The sequence below is a fragment of the Ambystoma mexicanum genome, chromosome 11, assembly GCF_040938575.1.
Source record: "Ambystoma mexicanum isolate Mex_15411 chromosome 11, UKY_AmexF1_1, whole genome shotgun sequence".
In the NCBI taxonomy this organism is placed as follows: domain Eukaryota; kingdom Metazoa; phylum Chordata; class Amphibia; order Caudata; family Ambystomatidae; genus Ambystoma; species Ambystoma mexicanum.
This window is the reverse complement of record NC_090934.1, coordinates 988,214,861-988,237,760: the sequence shown is the minus strand read 5'-3', so window position 1 is coordinate 988,237,760 and position 22,900 is coordinate 988,214,861. Positions and strand designations below refer to the sequence as shown.

Here is a 22,900-nt window from a genome sequence, read left to right as displayed (position 1 = left end):
CCATTAAAATGGCGAAATTTCACATAGAACCTTTCAGACTAAAGTGAAGAGGGAAAAATCAAAGCTGACATAGATGTCCAGAAAAGGACGACATGAAAGGCTTAGTCACGAAGGCCTACAATGAGCACCAAATCATGTAAAATTCCTAGCTATAATACTGTGAGTGATTTTTATGGTGGTCACCAGCAACATCAGTTCAGTAATTGCTTTGAGTGAAGTGACACTCTTGAGATGCGAATATAATCTAAGCTGTGAAATATCTTTGGACGGATTACCTTCTTGGCAATGTTGAGCCCGTCTCAGAGAGCAAATTGTACAGTCTTCTTATTAACCCTTGTTAGGAGCGATTTTCAGAACTACCAATGGTGTGGGGTTTCTGAGAGGCCTACCAAGTGGATGAGCTAGGGCTATTCACAAGTGGTCTTACCAAACACTCTCTGGGTATCGTAGGCTGAGCAGTAACGTAGACTAAGGAAATCAGGGCTAGGGTATTTAAGTACAGTTACAACACTTAGAGGGAGGCAGGTATTTGAGGACTACACAGATGTAAAATACTCTATTTGTTAGGCTCAAAGCGCATGCAGATAAAACCTACGGAATACTATTTATTACACACTCTGACACCTATGCATAGATATCATAATAAGTTGTTTCAAAGGGGAGCTACACAACTATTTACACTTACACACAGATATAAATAATCCTGCAAAGTAATAGAAAAGCTTTTTCAAGTGAAGTGGAGAGGAAAAAGTGGTTGAAAAAGTAGTTAATCAAATATAAAAAACAACCTGCTTTATAATTATAATTTTAACTGAAGTAATCCTTCCCTCGCCATGAAAGAGAATTTCAAGTATTCTAAAGTGTTTAGTCCAGAGATAAACAAAACATTAAGTAAAAATCAGTTCCAGAAAACAGAGGGGGTCACTCCCAATTTCTGCACACTAAGGGATCCTGAGGGAGGAATCCTAGTCCAGAATACCACCACCCATGGCAAGGCAATGGTAGTGCTATGGAGCTGAATGTATGCCCATTTAATCACTATAGTGTAAGAGAGGGCTCCAAGAGTGGTATGTACACTCAGTTCCTGAACTAAAATACTAAAGATGACCACCCCCAGGTAGGTAAGAGGTTTTGGGGATGACTACTGTTGCAGGAGGTCAAGCGCTTGCAGGTGCGTTGACTGAAATAGGTGCTGGGTTAGGGTCCAGATAGATGGCGGTTCAGTTCTCTGAAGAAGATGCAGTTCCTAATGATGTCTATCTGTGCATGGCAGATGATCTTGGATGGTGACCACTGCTTCTTCCATGATGGAAGACAACCCCAGGAAACTGCAGGCAAGGTGAGTGGACAAAGAAAGCTAGGTCAGAGGTTGTCAAGCTTGAATTCCTGCACCAGTGGGAAATAGGCTGCAGTCCAGACAGGACCCTCTTCAAGGTAGAGAGCTGCTGCTGCAGCCAATGATGTTCCTGGGCCACAAGCTTAGGATATGCCAAGTCTCAAGCTTTAAGTCGAGTGGGTGTCAGCCGCAATGACATGCCTTTTCAATGGATGTTCAGCTTCCAGCAGGATCCATGTATTATATAATTCCAGACACTCTCCATATCCACAATCTGGGCTGGGGTGACTTCAAGAGAGCACCAATTGGAATATTTTTATTTTTATTTTTATATTTGTGTATGGTTAAGAAAAACACCTTTACAAAAATACATATATTTTCTACATTATTTGAAACAGAAGAATTGTTTTTTAAATAATAATATAAATTCATACATACTCTAATCATTAAAATTGACAATACTAATAAAACCTTACATAAAACAAAACTAATAACATCCTTACTTTTCACTTATACCCAAATGGGCCTTATCTTCAGCTATATCCATTTTGTACTCGCTTTAAGCAAACGGTTAAGTACTTATCTGATCAGATTGGAATATTACCACCATGCATGCTGCTAGTGGCTGTTAAATCATGAACCGCCAGATCCCATAAATCGACTTAGCAACAGATATTCACTGGGCGAAATGTGGATTGAGAACAGACAATCCCAATTTGACTTTCAACCAGTTCAGGCCCACAAAGGATTTATCAGGAATCCAAAGATGACATGTTCATGAGAGTGATGCTCAGAAGTCATTCAGCCTACTGGGGTAGGGATTAACTTCAATAATAAATACATTTGGCTCATCTTCTAGCCGAGGAACACTTCCTCTGGACATAGAAAGTGTGCTCTGAATGAAATGGTTTAGAAAATGTTTTTACTGCACTTCAAGAACCCTGTGTTCAGAGCTCAAAGACCAAGGCAATTAACAAACAATTATGCAACAACAATATGCAACTCTTTTATAAGTGGCTTGGTGAATGCATCTGGGAACGTGACTTTCAATTGACTGTGACATCCCGGAAAACAATTTGAAGTTCCATACTTTATTGCATTGAGGTAATTTGTCCATTCTCCCCAAGGGGGAGCCTCCCCCGTTTAGGCTAGGGAGGTGAGCATGCTTTGCAAGAATCTCCATAGGGGTCTGGGCAAGTGGCACCTAACTGGGAGTGACTCCCCCTTAGGTGATAAGGACTCCCAATCCCCATGGTGGCATACATGGGACTATCAGATGTGAAGAACAGTATAAAATCAAGAGACTTGCCTGAAGACTCAAATATACTGTTACAAACAAGAAAGAGTGTCTGTTTCTTTAAATAGAGACCACCATTTAACTGAGACAAAAAGGCTGAAATAAGAGCACACGCTGATGCAAGATGAAGCAGAGAGATGCATACGCAAACAGGGGAAGCCCCCTGGCAGCGTTACACCTGAGAGAGGCAGAGTGAAATAGAAAAGCAGAGCCTGCGACTTTCGGACCTGCTCTGAGAGCGAGAGCAAGACGCTGAACACCAAGCGATGATAAGGAGAGAGAAACCAAGGAGACTGGAACTCCAATCAAGGGGGTGGCTTGACCACAAAGACTTTGTGGGGGGCAGTGTACCCATACAACAACGCAAAAAAATGCTAAGCTGCAAAGTCAGCGAACCGTCCAGATACCCGCTGGTTTACCAGGTCGCACAGAGAGATAGGCCCGAGAGTGGGACACTGTAGAAGACAAGAAGGTTAAGAATGCAAACGACCGAAGTGAACCCGAGTGAATCCAGACCCCGGAGATGTTCCCCCACAGATTCCAAGGTAACGGGGAGAACGGGAGAACCAGAAGACCAGCGGGGAACCATTATGAAACAGGAGAACATCGTCTCTGTGGAATTGATGAGACAATGAAATAAAAGTCGAGGAAATTGAACTGTAATAATGTGAGATAGCGAATCACCATAAAAGCTGGAAAAGAGACCATTAAGATTGGGCCTCAAGTACCCTGGGAAGAGGGGAATGTACCACACATGCTAAGAGGCAGAGACTGTAAACCAGAAAGAGAATTTTATGAAGGGAAAACAAGTGAAGCCCATAAGAGAAAAGATACACAAACCAAGCCACCCCAAGAGGGGGAGAACATTGCATACCAAATGTATATATCACAACTAAGTCAGAATATACTACAGAAGTACAAAAGGCACTTCACTGTGGAGCAACCCATAAGCCAGAGAATGTATAGGGATTCCTGGAAAACAATCACTAAGGAGGAGGGATAACAAAAAGAACTTGTGAAAGAGTTACAAGAATGAACACAGAAAGTGACTGTAGACTTTTTAAAGTTAACCTACTAAAAAGAAGTCTGAAGCAAAGGAGAAGAATTGCGTAAAATGACAATCAGGATAAGGGAGACATTCTCCTGAACTTAGTTTGTTAGACTAGTGGAAGGATCAGTTAGGATTAGTTCTTGGACAGCAGACTTGTTTTCATTGTATGACTTCCTGATGACGAACAACCGCCGTAGTGTTTTATATAGGCAGGGAACACCCACATAGCAACTGGATAAGTTAGGCTTTTTTTCAATCTATATAAATAAAAATGTAAATGTTTGTTTTTCTCTTTACATCTTGCACATGGAACATTGAAAAAGAGTCCACCAGAGATACCCAAACGTTTGCCTTATTCCCCACTCACCTGCTCTCCTCAATGCCATCAGCTCATGTCTTTGTACCCGGCTCTGCCCTATTTACATCCCTCTGTAATCTCCATCGTTACTGCTACATTATTGATTGCCAATGTGTTCCATATGAAGTACTCCGATGCTCATGCAAAGAGGGGCAGGTCATATTGTTAAAGTCTATTAAATACATTTTTATTAAACATATTTATTAGAGTTTTCACTGACAAAAAAATGTGATTCCATATGTAGTTCTATTTATAAATGTGATGTCTTGGCTGAATAGCTGAGGTATCCCCTATATCCTACTGCATACATCATTAGTGTCCAACTCCAGGCCCCCAGGGCTGCAAACCTGGCCTTTTTCAGGATATCCTATCCCTGATTAATATTCATAAGATAAATTAGCATGAATTTAGAAATATTGTATGCAAATTTATCTCATGAATATTTATGCGGGATAGCCCGACAATCTGACATGTTTTCTGGCCCTCAATGCCTGCAGTTGGACAACCCTGGTATGAATAGTCAATGAATCGATTCACTTCCATGTTCCGTTTGATGTAATACATGACATATTTTCATGCTCCATAGATCCTTCAATGCCAGAGTTCCTGAGCTTAAAGAATGTGCAGAAAAACAGCATCTCCCTTGAGTGGACGCCTGCTGCAAATATGACTGGTGTAGATTTAATTTACAACATCACATACAGTAGTTCACAGGGAGTTTGGAATGTCACAAACAGCACTGCATATGCCAACCTTGTGGGCCTGGTGCCTGGAACAAACTACACAATACGCATTGTGACAGTCGCTGCTGCTAATTATACCAGTTTGCCTGCTTTCATATCTTCATTCACAAGTAAGTTGAGTTTCTATTTTTGTATACTGTGTTCAGGAATGCCCTACACTGGTTTTCTTGTTCTCCGACATTGTACCAGCAAATATGAATTCAGTATTTCCAAAACCTATGGTGATCTTGTGAATTTATTTTCTTTATTAGCAATAAGTGAAACGTAATAGTGCAAGAGCTGTTCACTACGTCCACTGCTTCTCTACAAGTGAAAATATAAGGCAGATGTTAAAAGGAGCAATGATGGTAAAAGGACTGCCCCAGTTCTTTTGCTACAGATGCTAACTGTGATTTTATGGGTGTGCCATCAGCACCCCTCAATGTTCCCAATGTGATGTCCCTTGCCTGACTCGCAATTATTGATGCTTTAAAGCTGAAACAAAAATGACAAAAATTAAGATCTTCTGCTTTTTATGAAATAGTCTATACAATCCATGTGCACATGTTTTTGACAGAAAGATGCCATCATATGCCTCAATGTTTTGCAAATATTTAAATGTCAATGCCCCTTTGCCTGCAAAAATTGCTAAAACATAGAAAAAGGAAGCTTTCACTACTGATGTTTTTTCTCCAAATATGTGTCTCTGTAGTGCTACCAAGATGCGTTTTCTGGGAATATTTTCCTTAAACAAATTGTGACTTGGCTGTCTCCACCCTTAACCTAGAAACATTGAAATGGTCATTCATTACGTAAGAAAAGTCTAATCCTGAACCATAATGTTAAGGATATCAGCTTTACTTCTTCAGCATCATTTGTAGCGAGAGTTGGCTGTGAAATAAATATGAAATATTGCAGAAAAAATATCAAACAACTGTTTGATTTAAGGCACAAAACGGCCCCATATCATCGCTGCTCTCTGTGATCCAAGAAGTAAAAAATAAATTCCTCTACACTTGAATTGAATACGACTAGATCACAATGTAAAACATATATCAAAAATTACAACAAAATTGTAATATTCTTTATTAGTACCTGCCGGGGGCATGGTCTTGGCCTCCCAGCCAATGAATAGGCTCAGAAACGGGGCTTAGCCACATGGTAATGCCCCAGCTCCTAGCCTCCTCAGAGCTGGAGGCCGCCATCTTCCCTCTCCAGATTGTGATGTAAGTTCCCCTCCGTGCCCTGCGTCCCCATTCCTCAAACCCCTCCCCTTATCCACATATTTCGCCCCCTCCCATCCCTGTCCCACTTACCTTCTGCTTCTATGTCCCTCGCCGGTGTCGGGAGCACTAGTGTTCCCGGAGTGTCCAGATGCATGAAAAGGGAAAAGAGACAACATGTAGTCCCTTTTCCCCCGATCCAGAGTGCCCATATTTTTTTGTATTTTTCTTTTTAAGTTGCAAAACAGCATACATGTCCTTTCTCAACTTAAAAAAACAAATACTATTAGCATCCCTGTACAAGGTGCTGGGATACTAAGAGCAATATCAGCCTCACAGGCGGAGGGGCATTACTGGACCTGGTGCTTAAGTGCAGAGCAGTGATGTTACTATTATTGGACCAACCCCATGAAACGCCATATTATGCAGAGAGTTTTTTTTTATTCTACTGCTACTGATACGACACAGCTTCCAATGATGTTCCAGGGACATTAAAAGGAGGCATTTGTAAAATGTGCCCGCTGGTCAAGAATAAAAACATAGAATTTCTATGTGGTAAAACATATGTTTACTTTGTCATTTCTTCAGCTGTAAAACTACAATGTTCCTACAAGTGAATATTCAATGTTGCTACAAAGGAAATCTACATGTAACTAACTTACCTAACTGAATGTTGGTGGCTCAATCAGTCCTCTCCACAAAAATCATTTTAGGGTGATCAGGAATTGTTCGCTTCAGTAGACGTTCGCTGCACGTTGGCAAGAGAGGCCTCTAACCTGAATCTCAGACAGATTATTGTCATGGACATTGATGATTCCAAAACTCTGCTTTTATGACAAAAAAGGTCTGGCTCAATTCTGATACTAAAATCTATGTTTTCTTTCAAAATAATTTGGGATTACGTTTGTTCTCCTTGCATATAATATTGATTATGTCTATTGACTGCGTTTACACATTGAGTGTTCACAATGAACACCCTTTTTCCTACACTCTCCTCCTCATCTAATTCCGTTTTTTGTCAAAGCATATTTTCTTCAGCATGCGTTTGTTTGCTCACAAAACACACTGCACTTTATACTATATTGGTTCCGTAACTAAGTAACTCCAAGCAATACCATGTTGGCTTAGTTGATATGTAGGGATCAAGTTGTTTGAGAACCTCCCTCAACTTTTCAAATTCAAGCACTTCACACAATCAATATAAAGCACCTTTTATGCCATGTTGCCCAGGCTACCCAAATAAAGATATTGATATAATAGATGAGTTTATACTCATTGCTTTAAGTTTTTAAACTTTTCATCTAACTAATGTGCCACATCATTTTTCACACAATATGAATATGGAGCAACACCTCATTAAATCATATGAAATGTATGAGTCTAATTGCTTGTGAACACTGCCTAACATGCACCATATTGACCCTTTACCAATCAATAAAAGACAATGGCCCATCCAAGGTGTCAGTGGCCAACGTTTGCAAATGTGGAATCAGGCCGTCAGCCCTGCTCTCCGTAAACTCTCTGGTCCCACTTACATTATTTTATTTACTTAGATTTTGGATTGCACTGGCTCATAACAGGATGCCCGTAATACATAGGGGTCATAACGACCCAGGCGTTAACCATGGCGCTATTAGCGCCATGGTTGACGCCGGTATTTTAACGATTGCGCCATGTTGGATGGCGGAATTACCGCCCCATTCCAAGGTCGGCGGGGCGGTAATTCCCCATTCACCATTGGCCCTTCCCCATTCCCATTTTTGCCCCCATAGGGCTCAATGGGAATGGGGAAGGCGGTAATGATGGTACCGCAAATTGCAGTACCGTAATTACCTCCAAGGTCCCTTTGCGGGTCCAATCCTTAACGGTTGGTAAAAGCCAGCCGTTAAGGTAGGGACCTGCAAAGTGACCTCGTAATTAGGCGGTAAAGGGTTAACATCGCCGCAACCTTTTACGGCGCTGTTAATCCCTAACCGCCTGGGTCGTAATGAGGCCCTTTGTGTTAATTAAAGACACACTGGGAGAATTTGCCTCCCAGCATTTTGATGTATGGGTATCAATGTGCTCTCAGTGTGTTGGTTTGTGCACCCTGCAGAGGTTAATTTCTTCAATTTTTCAATAGCAACACATACTTGTTGGTTTTGCTCGTTTTCATTCACTTCCTTGCTCTTTTCTGCCCTTGAAGAGCTTGCTCACCATCTCATCGTTCTAGCGCTCTGACATTACTATGCATGTGCATGCAGGTTTCAGCATAGAGATGGGCGGCGGCTCTCGCTCTCCACAAGGGATGTGGATTAATTGTATCTGATTCTTTCAATATATGTGCCTCCACTTAAGGTTTCAATTCTTAAGCACATAGTGATTCTTCTCTAATTTCTGCTTACCAAAGATACCTCTATCTTTTTTTAAAAGAAAGTGCTTTCACATTACCTACAGTGGAATGCACTGAATATTGTTATTTATTTAAACTGATATTAGTTTAATTCACTTGTGTCATCTATGTCACCTTCATATTCCAAGAACCCTGATGATCGCTAAACAATATGTATAAGTGTGAAACACATACTGACTTGGATTGGAATGTAAAGCTACAAATATGAAATATTTTTGCCTATCACAAGGAAGGGAATACATATTTTATTTAACTGAATGGACTCATTGCCAGCACCTATCCTTGCTATAGTTATAATCACTTGTAAGATGGATTCACACATGTATCAGTGCTGCCATTATATGATATGCATCCAAAACTATGTGGTGCTTCTATCAGCTCCCACTGCAGTTTAAAAGCATATACTCTTGTGTTATGTGCACATTTCATTGATGACATCCAGTATTCACTAAGATATAATCAAACATGCATTCCTTACTCCAGGCATTGAAAGAAATCTCTAGACAGCGACAACAATGTATTTATTGACCGAAGCACAAAGCGTTCTTAATTTGTCGACCTATGCCCTCTGACACTTAGGGCTACTCCTTCTTTCATTGTAGACAGCATACAGAGTAATATCTAGTGTAGTTTACTTTGTTACTGCCTGATCCTCATGCACATGCCTATACATTGTTGGTCCAGTTATGCTCCCCCTGGACCTGGTCAATCGGCCTCAAGTTGCTCTAACCTCAGGGGTACCCTGTTACCCATGTCTTCAACAGCTGGTGAGGTCAGGTAGGCCAGACTTCCTCTCTGGGATGCCAAACCAGGAATTGCAAGGCAGTGTCTGTGGGTTCCTAGGGAGTTACCAGGCATATCCCGGTGACCCCAAATGCAGTTCCAGATACATCTGTGATATCTATTATGATTTGTGTCTCAATGCTCCACCAATTTAAAGATTATTAAGACATCTGACCTTTTCCTCCTTAGGGCCTGAACGGATACCACTTGGGAATATTACTGTCATAAACAATCACTCAACAAGTGCCTTGCAGGTCATCTGGAACCAGCCCCCTGGAATCGTGGAACTATACACTATCGCCATTCAAGGGGCTGTCAACCAAACCCAGAACAGCACTACTGCGCAGCCTGTTACTTTCACAAGCTTGCTCCCTGGAAGGGAATACACTGTCACAATCACAACAGTCAGCGGCCCTTACAATGAGACATCAGATCCAGTGACCGGAGTAACATGTAAGTGTATATGTCACAGTGTACAGATTTATTGTCGAAAGTGTCAAAACAGCCACAATACATAAAGACAGAAAATCAATGTGAATTTTACCTGCACGTTTATGAGGTTTAAGTAATAGGAGGTAGTTCCTCCACTTTACCTCCAAAACTTGTAGTTTGGAGGTGCTACAAAAATGGAGGTAACAGAATTACCTCCAATTTTTCCCTGCACTGCAAAACTCGTAATGAGGCCCATTGGCTGTACTGTTTGAAGTAAATAGGGAAAATAGGAAGCATCCTCATTGGTAATGCCTCTACACCTTATTTCATGTTTGTCCTTGATTAATCGTGCAATTTGATGTTAATGGTGATGATGTTTTAGATTAATATAATGAACCAATGATTTAAGGTGGCTAATGTTATATTAGTATTTATTTATCACAGTCCTGCTGTTTGATAATTGTGGTATTTACCATGATTATTTTCTAGCTACTAATATTTGTGTATTGCATGGCCTCTGTGGGCTTGCTTCATGAGCTCCTGCCTTTACACTTTTCATCTTGTGCCTGTTCTTGATGCCCCTTCTTATGCTACTTGCAAACACCAGAAACATGGGCAGCACTGGTAGTTCCAGGACCCACAACCTATGGGAAGATACATGACAAATGACTCCTGGGAATCTGCGTGCTGCCGCAGGGCAATGGGGCAAACGAAACTGAATAAAGTAAAATCAGTATATCATAGAAGCAGCTCACTGAACTGTGCACATGGGCCCTTAAATGTTAAAGGGCTACAGCAATGCTCAATGCACACTCAAATGCATCTGCACAATCACAAACAATATGGGAGGTTTCTGTGCGGGGATGATCTGAGTGTGTGGACCACACAAGTGAGACAGGTGCAGCAATAGGGGAACTCTTGGAAGGGGAATGTCTGCTCTTAAAATACCCATGAAGCCTGAACACAGGGAGCCACGAACATGCTCTAGTGCAGGTAATATTGCTATGTAGAATATTGGCCGCTCGACCCATTACTTGGAGCAGTCCAGGAGGTATGGGGACATGACATCAATTGCTCCTGGAGACTTGTGTCATTACAAAGGAGGTGACTTAAATGAAATGGGAGTGGTGGGGGTTGAGTTCCACTCCTGCCATTCCTCTAATTTTCATGATTTAATCAGTTGCATCCCTAAGAAATGGAGGGCAGAAACGGGTAAGAAATTATCAAGCCTCTAAGTATTTGATCCTGCATCATAATTTTGAAAAAATGCAGTTTCGCTAGTTAACCTATTTCTACACACATACACTCCAAGGACATACTATATAATATTATTGCTTGTATATATGGACTTCAAACTAGCGTCTGAACACCAATTGTACAGAATCCTAGCTGGTTGGACACGGGAAAACTTGACACAGAAAGACACTACAGACTCTTCTGAGGCAGCTAGGCATTGTGCACTCATGGAAACTAGCACACCCATTGGGAGGGAGTATGCTTTCCTCTGCACTTCACCTAACAGCTCATCCCATATCAACTAGCTTTGCCTATGAAGGAATTGAAAGGATGGCATAACCAAAGTTGATATTGCCAATATTCAAATATCCAGCCACACCCTGGTGCCAAAATAACTAAAGTGTATATTTTCAATGTTAATTTGTACGACCACGCTCTGATCTAGGTCACAATTTAAGTGGATCTGATAAAGTATAGACCAAGTAGGTGTTGACTTAACATGGCTCTCTTCCTAAATTTTAATCTCGCAAACCAAATGAAAAAAAGATCTAATATTTTCTAACATTACACAAAGGCAGAGCTGCATGTGTCAACTGTTCACCTGGTGGTGAAGGTCATTATTCAAAAGACTTGCCTAGTGTTCAGCCCGGTGCCGCAAGAGAATAACCAACAGGAAGTAAATGTAAAAAGGCTCATGGGGAAGAATCTAGAAAAGCAATCCTCAAACCTGAGGAACACAAATGGACAACGCACTGACATTCACTGATGAATAGAGCATCAGAAATATGACATCAATATCCTCAAACATCAAAGGCAGAAGATGCACTATTTAGGACCAGGCAGAGTTCTTTGGACACAAGAGAAAAGTATGTTACACTGTTTATGTATCAACTAAAAATACTTCAACTCTCCTACAAGATCTTTGGAAAAAAAGTGTAACGCTGGAAGGCTACAGGATGAGTAGCAGGTTCGTAGGAGACACATAAAATCTGGGGGGGGCAAGGGACATCTTGGGGACTTTGCTTTATTTATTTATTGTGTTTTAGTCAAATAACTCGACTTTTCACAAAATTACAATTAAAATAGCACTACGTATTAAATTACAAATATCCCTGTATAAAACAAGAGAAAAGAAGAAAAGAAAACAGAAGAAAGTTAAAGGATGCAGCAGCAAAGAACATGTCTTTTTATGTTGCATTTCTGGATTTTTCATCCGACTATGAGCTCATGTTAAGAGAGAGGAAATAACAATTACTTCCAGTGGGCCACAGCTAGGACGCCAGCTCGTTAAGAGGCAGATCACCTGTAAGTGGACTCCTGCCAAATAAAGGAGTTGAAGCCTTTTCTACCAACTGCAAGTTGCTACTTTTTTGTATGGGGCAAAGAGACGTGTGTGTCTCTTGTATGGAAAGATGGGGGCTTCAAAGAAAGAGGAAATCTTGGCTTGTACCTCTGAGTAAGTCTTGTTATGGGAGTAGAGGGGCCAGGTTCAAGATGTTGCTGCTTGACTGTCCTCCGGGGGCTGGGGGGTTCAGCAAACGAGGATGAGCGATCACAAGCCCACCCCCTTATAAGCACTCCCCGGAATCCACGGCCAGATGTGTCGGACCCGGGGGATGCCTAGTCGGTGGGGTGTATGTGGACCCTCCGGGGTGACCAGAGGGGCAGCCCGCTATGTGGGCTGCCCCTCTAGTGCCCCTGTGAGGGTCGGGCCAGCCTGTCAAGATGAGTCTGGTCCCTCTTATTCCATCTCATGCTGGCTTCAGAGCCTAGCCTTTCTTTGCCTTTGTTATTCTGTATGCAGAGCTGGACTCTGTTCATTTCTCATTTAACATTTGCTGCAAAGCCTGATCTATTTGATTCTCTCATATGTTACTAGGACGGCAGAGCATGGGTCCTCTGCCCTGTTACATTATTCAAAGAGCCCCTCTGGCCTTTCTTTGCCTCTCCCTTGTCTCACTGCTTGCTTGCTTAATACATACCTCCCTGCTTGAACAATGAACATATTCTCCCTAACACAGCAATGGCAGCTGCAGTCTGTCTTAACTTCTATTTGTCCCGTGCCTTGAATTGCCCTCTTATTTCCGATTTTCTGTCTGCAGGGGAAAGGCATTTGCCAGTCACTGCCATGATGGTTCTACCTGACCATAAGAGGGCAACAGCTACCCAATATTAGAAGAACATGGCATATTATGCCAGAGGCTCGCAACTGCCTTCCTAATGCCTACCCAAGAGACACAACTCTTGCCTTTGTTTCTAACAGTGATTCAGTGGATGAAGAAAAGCGAGAACACACATATTGCTTATAAATTAAGGGGATGATGTCCCACTTGGTTAAAACATTTTGATCACGCCAGGAGCTCATTTCCAGCTGCAATTAAGCGATCCCCTTTTAGACTTCTGGTTTAAAATAATGTTAGTATCACCTGGAAAGCACAGAGGTTGCTCAACAGGGTTCCTGGAGCACGAGGGGTACCCTACTCGTGGGCATGGATGATTGGAGGGCATTCTTGCCCTGGTTTGGATCCTGGCCCCTACAGGCATGATGGGGGGAGGGGCCTATTACTTTTGGTTGTGCAAACCCTTTGAGGGTGGCAAACATTGCCTCCTGCTTTAGCCCACTAACAGCTCTGCTTTGCAACTTTATCACACATACCTGTCAGGTGGCATGTAACTCAATGCTACTAATGTTATCAGCCTCAGAAGTCTGGAATCCTTTGCCACATCAACTAGGGTACAGGCTTGCCACCTGAGACTTACCCATGTCTGAGTCGGCATCTGTCGCCCTGTGGGGAAGACACACACAGAAAGAGCAGGGCACAGTGCCCTTGTGGGTTTTTAACACTTCTTCCTCGGAGTGGGCACAATTCACTCCGCAGAGAAAATGGCAAATGCTGGGCAACATTCTCCCGATTTGACAATGTCACCTAAAGAGCGAAATTGGCCATTTGAAATACCTCTGTCTACTTATTATTGCGCAATCCACACTGATGGGTGTAAGCACCTGCTTAACGCGAGATGGCAATTAAGGGCATTTGCCAACGCACTCAAGAAGCACAGGACTCCCTCTTACCAGCAACATGCCATGCTCACTCATTCTTATCACGAATTGGCATTTATCTGGGGTCATGTTAAATATATTTATTTATTTATTACATGTGTAGCATCACGCAAACCCCCCAAGCATCAAAGCGCAAAGTAAACTGCGTGGAGTGGACCACTTCCATTGGCGCACGTTTTTACTTTTCCGCCACAAAATGGAAGATTTTAGCTTAAAAGGCAGGTGAAATCACATTGCTTTTCCACTTTGGAAGAGTGTAAATACCTTGCGCAATTAGCGATTGCTGGCGGAATTGATAATGACTTCCTCTGGACTCCACCCGCTTTTACCAAGCTTCATTTCCAAGCATATCCCAGAGGAATCCCTTTCCTTATTTCCAGCATGAGAATCCATGCTGGCAGTAAGGCTGCATTTGTCTGGTGGAGCAGGAAATACAGGGGTCCTGGTATGTCCACTCGACTCCCGAACTCCACCCAAAACATGCACGTAAATCTGGCCAATTAGAAAAAGCAACAGTAATAGTGTTTTCCACCACTTTTTCTGAACTAATTGACCAGGAAAATGCTGTGTTTCATTGGAAGCTGAATGCATTCACTCTGACTATTATCCCACCGGAAGATTAAGCCAGGTTCTGAACACAGGTGTTACATATTCCTGTGCACAAACTGCATTTGGAGAATTAACTAACTGAGCTACCTTACAAATGATATCTCCTCTGGGGCTTTACCGTCTTAACCACTTAACTGCCATGGGTATTTCCCCCTAGTGCAACTTCTTTGTTACATGCGATATCTCGGCCAAAGATGGCCCCTTTTTTCCTACATGTAGGCGGTCGTAACGCCACCCAGGAATCCTAGTTTGCTGTAGGGGAGTGAGAGAAAATAACCAAAAAGGAGAACATTTGTTTTTTTGCCAATGAAATGTTGTACAAAGAAGCCTGTGGTGTTTTCTCTGTAAGAGCTAGGAACAAAAGGTTTGCTGTGCTGGATTCGCAATTTTCTAGGCTTTCAAGAACAGATTGAGTGGAAACCAAAATAACATATTTTGATATGCTAATCAGCCATTTTGTGAGAGGTAGGCGATTTTGGAGTTTTTTGTCCAATAGGACATGCGTGTGCGTGGACGGAATGGAAGAAAAGGGTAGGAAAGCTGAATGGGAAGCCAGAAAGGAAATTTCTGAAAAGTAGACAATATTACAAGTTTAGGAAGGGGTGATTTGCACAGGTCAGGCAGCAACTATGTAGGGAAAATTCCATAGTTTGGGGGTAAATTGGGAAATTGACAGAAAAAAAAACAAAATTTCCGCACATTTCACTCTGGTCACCCACCGAAACATGCAGCCAACAACACATGGCCTACCTTCCCCCGTTCCCACAGGTTTCCCGATGAAAATGGTACATCACATGTGTGGGTGCACCTACCTGGGTGCAAAGGGAAAAGCCTAAAACACTGGTAACCCCAAGTATTTTCGCACAGCAGATTTTCAGGAATTTTTCTCATGTGGACAACCTACAGATTTGGGCCTAGGGTGTCGAAGCCACAAAGGAAAACAGGGAACCCCATGCATTTCTGAAAAGAAGACACCCGTGGGAATCCACAGCGGGTCTGACTTTCACGAATCTCCCCATAATTTATGACCCACAATCCCTGACAAAGGGCCTCATCACGAGTTTGGCAGTATTCCCTTAAATGCGGCAGTAGCGCTGTTACCGCCGCATTTAAGGGTCCGCCAAATCATGGCTTTGGCTGATTTCCCCCCAGCTCTGAGCTGGAGGGAAATCCGCTGAAAATTAGCCAATTTTCGGCGCATTTACCGCCGACGGGAAATCCACCGCCGGTAACAGTGCAAAAATTCCCCATTGGGCCCAATGGGGAATGGGCAATAGCGCCGGTGGGTATGGCGGTAGGGCTATTAACGCCAGCGCTATTAGCGCAGGTGTTACCTCCCAACTCGTGATGAGGCCCAAAGTCTGAAATGTAGTGGAAAAAAGCACAATTTTCACTTTGTCTGGGATTGTGGGTAATAAATTCTGGGGCGATCCGTGCAAGTCAGTTCTCTGTGGATTCCCACGGGTGTCTTCTTTAAGGAAATGTATGGGGTATCCTGTTTTCCTTTGTGGCTTTGACACCCTAGGCCCAAATCTGTAGGTTGTCTGTAGCGTTTACGTCGGGACACTCTGTGGGAACGTGGGAAGGTAGGACATGTGGTGTTGGTGGCGTGTTTTGGTGGGTGGCAAGAGGGAAATGTCTGAAAATTGTAGTTTTTTCACCAAATTTCAGACTTTGCCGGGGATTTTGGGTAATACAGTCTGGGGCGATTCACGCAAGTCAGACATCTGTGGATTCCCACGGGTGTCCTCTTTTTGGAAATGCATGGGGTTCCCTGTTTTCCTTGGTGGCTTCGACACCCTAGGCCCAAATCTGTATGTTGTCCACATGAGAAAAATCTGCTCTGCTGAAAGGCTTGGGGTTACCAGTGGGTTAGCATTTTCCCTTTGCGCCCAGGTAGGTGCACCCACACATGTGAGGTACCGTTTTCGTCGGAACACCTGTGGGAATGCAGGATGGTAGGACATGTGTTCTTGGTGGCATGTTTCAGTGGGTGGCCAGAGTGAAATGTCTGAAAATTGTGTTTTTTTCCACCAAATTTCAGAGATATTTCCCTCTGCCCACCCTCCGAAACACGCCGCCAACAACAGATGCCCTACCTTCCCGCATTCCCACAGGTGTCCCCACGAAAACGGTACCTCATATGTGTGGATGCACCTAACTCGGCGCAAAGGGAAAAGGCTAACCCACTGATAACCCCAAGCCGATCGACAGAGCAGATTTTTTTTTACTCATGTGGACAACTTACAGATTTGGGCCTAGGGTGTCAAAGCCACCAAGGAAAGCAGAGAACCCCATGTATTTCCAAAAAGAAGACACCCGTGGGCACCCCCCTTTTCACTAAAAACATCCATGGTGGTTTAGTGACGCCCACACCCACCCAAAACAAGTTATCATTTTATTTATTTTTGTTTTTGTTTTGTCTCTTTCCTAGGGGCAGATTGTGCTAGCAATCTGCCCCCAGGGAGGGCTACATGAGATGCCCCCCATTCATTTGGGGTGGGGGGAGAGGGCCACCCCCCTTTCCACTAAAAACATCCATGGTGGTTCAGTAGCCCCCCACACCCACCCAAAACAAGTTATAATTTGTTTTATTTTTGTTTTGCCCCTTTCTTAGGGGCAGATGGACACATGTGTGTGGCCATCTGCCCCCTGGGGAGGGCCAAATCTACTGCCCCAGGCTAGAGGGTGGCTCTGGCGATATTTGCAGTGGCCTCCCCCCCACCTCAAATGGATGGGGGCATCTCATGTACCCCTTTCTAGGGGCAGAAATCTGCCCCCAGGGAAGGCTACATAAGGTGCCCCCTCATCCAGTTAAGGTGGGGGGAGGGCCACCCCCCTTTCAAACACAAAAAATCCTGGTGGTCTAGTGGGCCCCCACCCCCACCCAAAACAAGTTATAATATATATCTTTTTGTTTTGCCCTACCCTAGGGGCAGATGGGCACATGTGTGTGGCCATCTGCCTCGGGGGGGAGGGTCAAAACGTACTGCCCCAGGCTTAGGAGGGGTGGCCCTGCCAATATTTGCAGTGGCCTCTCCCCCCCAACCCAAATGGATGGAGGGCATCTCATGTACCCCTTCCTAGGGGCAGAAATCTGCCCCCAGGGAGGGCTACATAAGGTACCCCCCATCCACTTAGGGTGGGAGGGGAGAGGGCCATCCCCTTGCAAAAATCCCTGGTGGCTAGTGGTCTCACCCGCACCCACCCCACCCAAAATTACGTTTAAAAAAAATAATGTTTTTGTTTTGTTTGCCCCCCTTCCATGGGGGCAGATGATCACCCATCTGCCCCCAGGGTATTGCCCCATGCTTTGGGGGCCAGGGGGTAGAGGGCAGCTTAAATAGTAAGCAGCCCATCCCCCCACTTCAAAAACAGATCTCTGCATGACACACCAAACACATATTCTGGGGGGGATAAATGACATTACACCCCCCACTTAAAATTGTGGGGGGGATTTGTCCCCACTGACCCCCCCATGTCCTACGCCCATGATGAGGAGCAAACTCTTTGAGGAATTCAGCAAATATAACAGCTTATAGCATTTTGGTGGTGAAGTAGACACAGAAGCTTAGGAAGATGTCCTTGGGTGACTAGACCCACTGAAGCTCAGTCAAGAAGACAACTCATGCATATTTTCAGGTAATAAAAGTGTCAGTATTGCTGCTCAATGTTCACATGAACACGGGCTCATCATCAGGCCAAAATGATCTACCACTTGAATCTTATAGCAGTCCAAGAAGGAAATAACTCAGGTTGAACAGATTCCCAGGGGTGGGGAGACATGATATTTCTGCATTTAAATGCTGCACAAAATCGTCCGAAAGGCATCAGTCATTTTTGTGTGTGGCCATTAAAATGCCGAAATTTCACATAGAACCTTTCAGACTAAAGTGAACAGGGAAAAATCAAAGTAGACATAGATGTCCAGGAAAGGACAAAATGAAAGGCTTAGTCACGAAGGCCTACAATGGGCACCAAATCATGTAACATTCCTAGCTATAATACTGTGAGTGATTTTTATGGTGGTCACCAGCAACATCAGTTCACTAATTTCTTTGATTGAAGTGACACTCTTGAGATGTGAAAATATACATGGTGTGAAATATCTTTGGATGGATTACTTCTTTGGCAATGTTGAGTCTGTCAAAGAGACCAAAGCACTCTCTGGGTATCGTAGCGTAGTAAGGTTGACTAAGGAAATCAGTGCTATGGTATTTAAGTACAATTACAACACTTAGAGGGAGGCAAGTATTTGATGGATGCAGAGATGTAAAATACCATATTTTTTAGGCCCAAAACACATGCAGGTAAAACCTAAGGAATATTATTTATTACACACTCTGATACCTATGCATAGATATCATAACAGGTTGTTTCAAGGGGGGGTTATACAACTCTTTACACTTACACACAGATATAAACAATCCAGCAAAATCGTAGAAAACCTTTTTCAAGTAAAGTGGAGAGAACAAAAAGTGGTTGAAAAAGTGGTTAAACAAACATAAAACAACCTGCTTTATAATTATAATTTTAACTGAAGTAATCCTGCCATTACCATGAAAGAGAATTTCAAGTATTCTAAAGTGTTTAGTACACAGATAACAAACACTTTAAGTAAAAATCCGTTCCAGAAAAGAGAGGGGATCACTCCCAATGTTTGCATAGTAAGGGATCCTGAGGGAGGATTCCTAGTCCAGAATACCACACCCATGGCAAGGCAATGGTAGTGCTATAGTGTTGAATGTATGCCCATTTAATCACTATAGTGTAAGAGAGGGCTCCAAGAGTGGTATGTACACTCAGCTCCTGAACTACAATACTAAAGCTGACCACCCCCAGGTAAGTAAGAGGTTTCGGGGGTGACTACTCACACTGTTGAAGGAGGTCAACTGCTTGCAGGTGCAGTGACAGAAATAGTTGCCGGGTTAGGATCCAGATAGATGGTGGTTCAGATCTCTGAAGAAGATGCAGTTCCTAATGATGTCTACTTGTCCACGGCAGATGATCTTGGACAATGACCACTGCTTCTTCCATGGTGGAGGACAACCCCAGGAAACTGCAGGCAAGGTGAGTGCACAAAGAAAGCTAGGTCAGGGGTTGTCAGGCTTGGATCCTTGCACCAGTGGGAAATAGGCTGCAGTCCACACAGGACCCTCTTCAAGGTAGAGAGCTGCTTCTGCAGCCAATGAGGTTCATGGGCCAAAAGCTGAGGATATGCCAAGTCTCAAGCTTTAAGTCGAATGGGTGTCTGCTGCAATTACATGCCTTTTCAATGGATGTTCAGCTTCCAGCAGGATCCATGTATTATATAATTCCAGAATCTCTCCAGATCCACAATCTGGGCTAGGGGGACTTCAACAGAGCACTAATTGGAATATTACTCACCATGCATGCAGCTTGTGGCTGTTAAATCATGAACCGCCAGATACCATAAATCGATCCAGCAACATATATTCACTGGGCGAAATGTGGATTGAGACCAGACAATCCCAATTTGACTTTCAACCAGTTCAGTCACAAAAAGGATTTATCAGGAATCCAAAGATGATATGTTCATGAGAGTGATGCTCAGAAGTCATTCAGCCTACTGGGGTAGGGATTAACTTTGATAATAAATACATTTGGCTCATCTTCTAGCCGAGGAACACTTCATCTGGACATAGAAAGTGGGCTCTGAAAGAAATGGTTTAGATAATGTTTTTACTACACTTCAAGAACCATGTGTTCAGAGCTCAAAGACGAAGGCAATTGACAAACAATTATGCAACAACAATATGCAACTCTTTTATAAGTGGCTTGGTGAATGCATCTGGGAACGTGATTTTCAATTGATTGTGACATCCCGGAAAACAATTCGTAGTTCCCTACTTTAATGCATTGAAGTAATTTGTCCCTTCTCCCCAAGAGGGAGCCTCTCCCGTTGCGGCTAGGGAGGTGAGCACGCTTTGCAAGAATCTCCATAGGGGTCTGGGCAAGTGGCACCTAACTGGGAGTGACTCTTCCTTAGGTGATAAGGACTCCCATTTCTGGAAGAACTCCCTAAATCGTTCCCCATGGTGGCATACATGGGACTATCAGATGTGAAGAACAGTATAAAAACAAGAGACTTGGCTGAAGAAGAAACTCAAATATACTGTTACAAACAAGAAAGAGAGTATGTTTCTTTAAATAGAGACCACCATTTAACTGAGACAAAGAGGCTGAAAGGAGAGCACACGCTGATGCAAAATGAAGCAGAGAGATGCATACGCAAATAGGGGAAGCCCCCTGGCAGCGTAACACCTGAGAGAGGCAGAGTGAATTAGAAACGCAGAGCCTGCAACTTTCGGACCAGCTCTGAGAGCGAGAGCAAGACGCTGGACACCAAGTGTCGATAAGGAGAGAGAAACCAAGGAGACGGGAACTCCAATCAAGGTGGTGGCTTGACCACAAAGACTTTGTGGTGGGCAGTGTACCCATAAAACAACGCAAAAAAACGCTAAGCTGCAAAGTCAGCGAACCGTCCAGATACCCGCTGGCTTACCAGGTCGCACAGAGAGATAGGCCTGAGAGCTGGACACTGGAGAAGACGAGAAGGTTAAGAATGCAAACGACCGAAGTGAACACGAGCGAATCCAGACCCCGGAGATGTTCCCCCACAGATTGCAAGGTAACAAGCCGAGCTGGGAAGGCCGTCAGGAAAGGCCTCCGGTGCTCTTTGCAGCTCAGCTGCGAGCACGAAGCATCATCGATCAGCTGAGGGCTAAATCAGCTGTGCATCTTCTCTTCGGAACATCCACGTGTTCCTCTTTGTCTGCAGCTCTAGCCACTTGTGCTGAAACACCATCGAGGCCAGACAAAACGGCCCCCGTTTCCATGGATGCACTAACAACTAAAAGTGCAATCAACATCTCCTTTGCGGGCCCGTGCCCCGATTCGCCGGCTCCCCCAGCCCGCCCCTCCCCTCCTGCTTCATATGGAGGGGGAGAGAACCGAGAGGCAAAGCCGAGCTGAGAAGGCCGTCAGGAAAGGCCTCCGGTGCTCTTTGCAGCTCTTCGCTGCTCGTCTACCATCTGCCCCAAACCTATGCTGCATCCGGAAGGTAAGAAGCACAACCACTGCGATCTACCTACTAATCATGCCCTACCGCAAGACGCTTTAGACTACGTGCCCGTACTCTGCAAGCCACCGTCATATCACAGCCCATCCCCACAAGCACCCGTAATACCAGGCTATGCTCACGTACCGTGCAACCCGCTCTATTTGCCAATAAGGCCAGACTACTCCGCCCAACCTCTAACCCCACAGCCAATACAAGGACTGCCAATATAGCGGCAAATGAAGTTTTTGACCCCACATCAAGTCTACTGCTTCCATACTGATTATGACTCTATAGCCGCCCACCACCACTGAAAATGAGCCCCCCAGTGTAAAATCTGTGATGTGCAATTCTTCTACCACTATTTTGAATGCTACTGTGCCAATTGCTACTCCATGTATGTCCACCACCACTGAAAATGTGCCCCCCAATGCAAAATCTGTGTTAGGCAAATCTTCTACCACCACTTTGAATTCTACTGTGCCAATTGCTATTCCATGTGTGTCCACCACCTCTGCTCGCTCCCCTCTCCCCCCCTCTAGCTGTTACATAACCCCATCTCAAATGCGCCATGATCAATGGCAGGTCCGTTAATGCTCACGCTCTGGACATCCACGACCTCATAATCTCCCATGATCTTGATCTGCTCATGATCTCAGAAACCTGGCCACATGAAGCCTCCGGTCCTGCACTCTCCCTTACACTACCTCCGGCCTACTCCATCATGAGACAAGATCGCCTCTCTAAAGGTGGAGGTGTATCAATCATTGCGAGAGATTCTCTCTCCATTAGAAAGATAGAGAAATCCCTGCACAACAACAGTGACTACCTCCAAGTCAAAATCAACCTTTCTCCCCACTGTACCATTGCTGTTCACATTGTCTATCGCCCTCCAGGCCCAATAGGTGACTTTCAAGCTTCTCTCATCCACTTCCTTTCAGGCAACGTTAAAAAGAACTCTAAAGCCGTTCTCCTTGGGGACGTCAACCTAGGCCTCCTTGACTGCAAAGACTCAGCAGCTAAATCCCTTGACTCAGCCTTGACTCAGTGAATGTGCGACAAATTAAGGGATGCGTAGGAGGACTGAATATTGGATCCCTTTTGTTTCCTGCAATTGTGAGGGAAATATGTTGATGTGTTGATAAACATCATGTTGCCTTATCAACTCAATGCTAATTGCTCTTTGATGACTTTTCGGTTAAGTTTTAGATGATTTTGTAATGCTGTTGCTTCCGTGGTCTGTTAATGATTATATGTTTATGCTATTGTGTTTAACTGTAGTTTATTAACTCCACATTTTTGTACCCCACTTCCAGACC

At 43.8% G+C, this 22,900-nt stretch overlaps 1 protein-coding gene across 1 annotated transcript in view; it reads left to right on the top strand.

Annotated features, from left to right (window-relative positions):
* Positions 1-21,496, top strand: part of LOC138505095 (receptor-type tyrosine-protein phosphatase beta-like) — a 221,127-nt gene extending 199,631 nt beyond the window's left edge. The window contains exons 10-12 of the mRNA XM_069625409.1: positions 4,629-4,895; positions 9,352-9,615; positions 21,303-21,496. Of these exons, the coding sequence (XP_069481510.1) occupies positions 4,629-4,895; positions 9,352-9,615; positions 21,303-21,496 (725 nt within the window). The remainder of the gene's footprint in view (positions 1-4,628; positions 4,896-9,351; positions 9,616-21,302) is intronic.
* Positions 21,497-22,900: the final 1,404 nt, after the last annotated feature.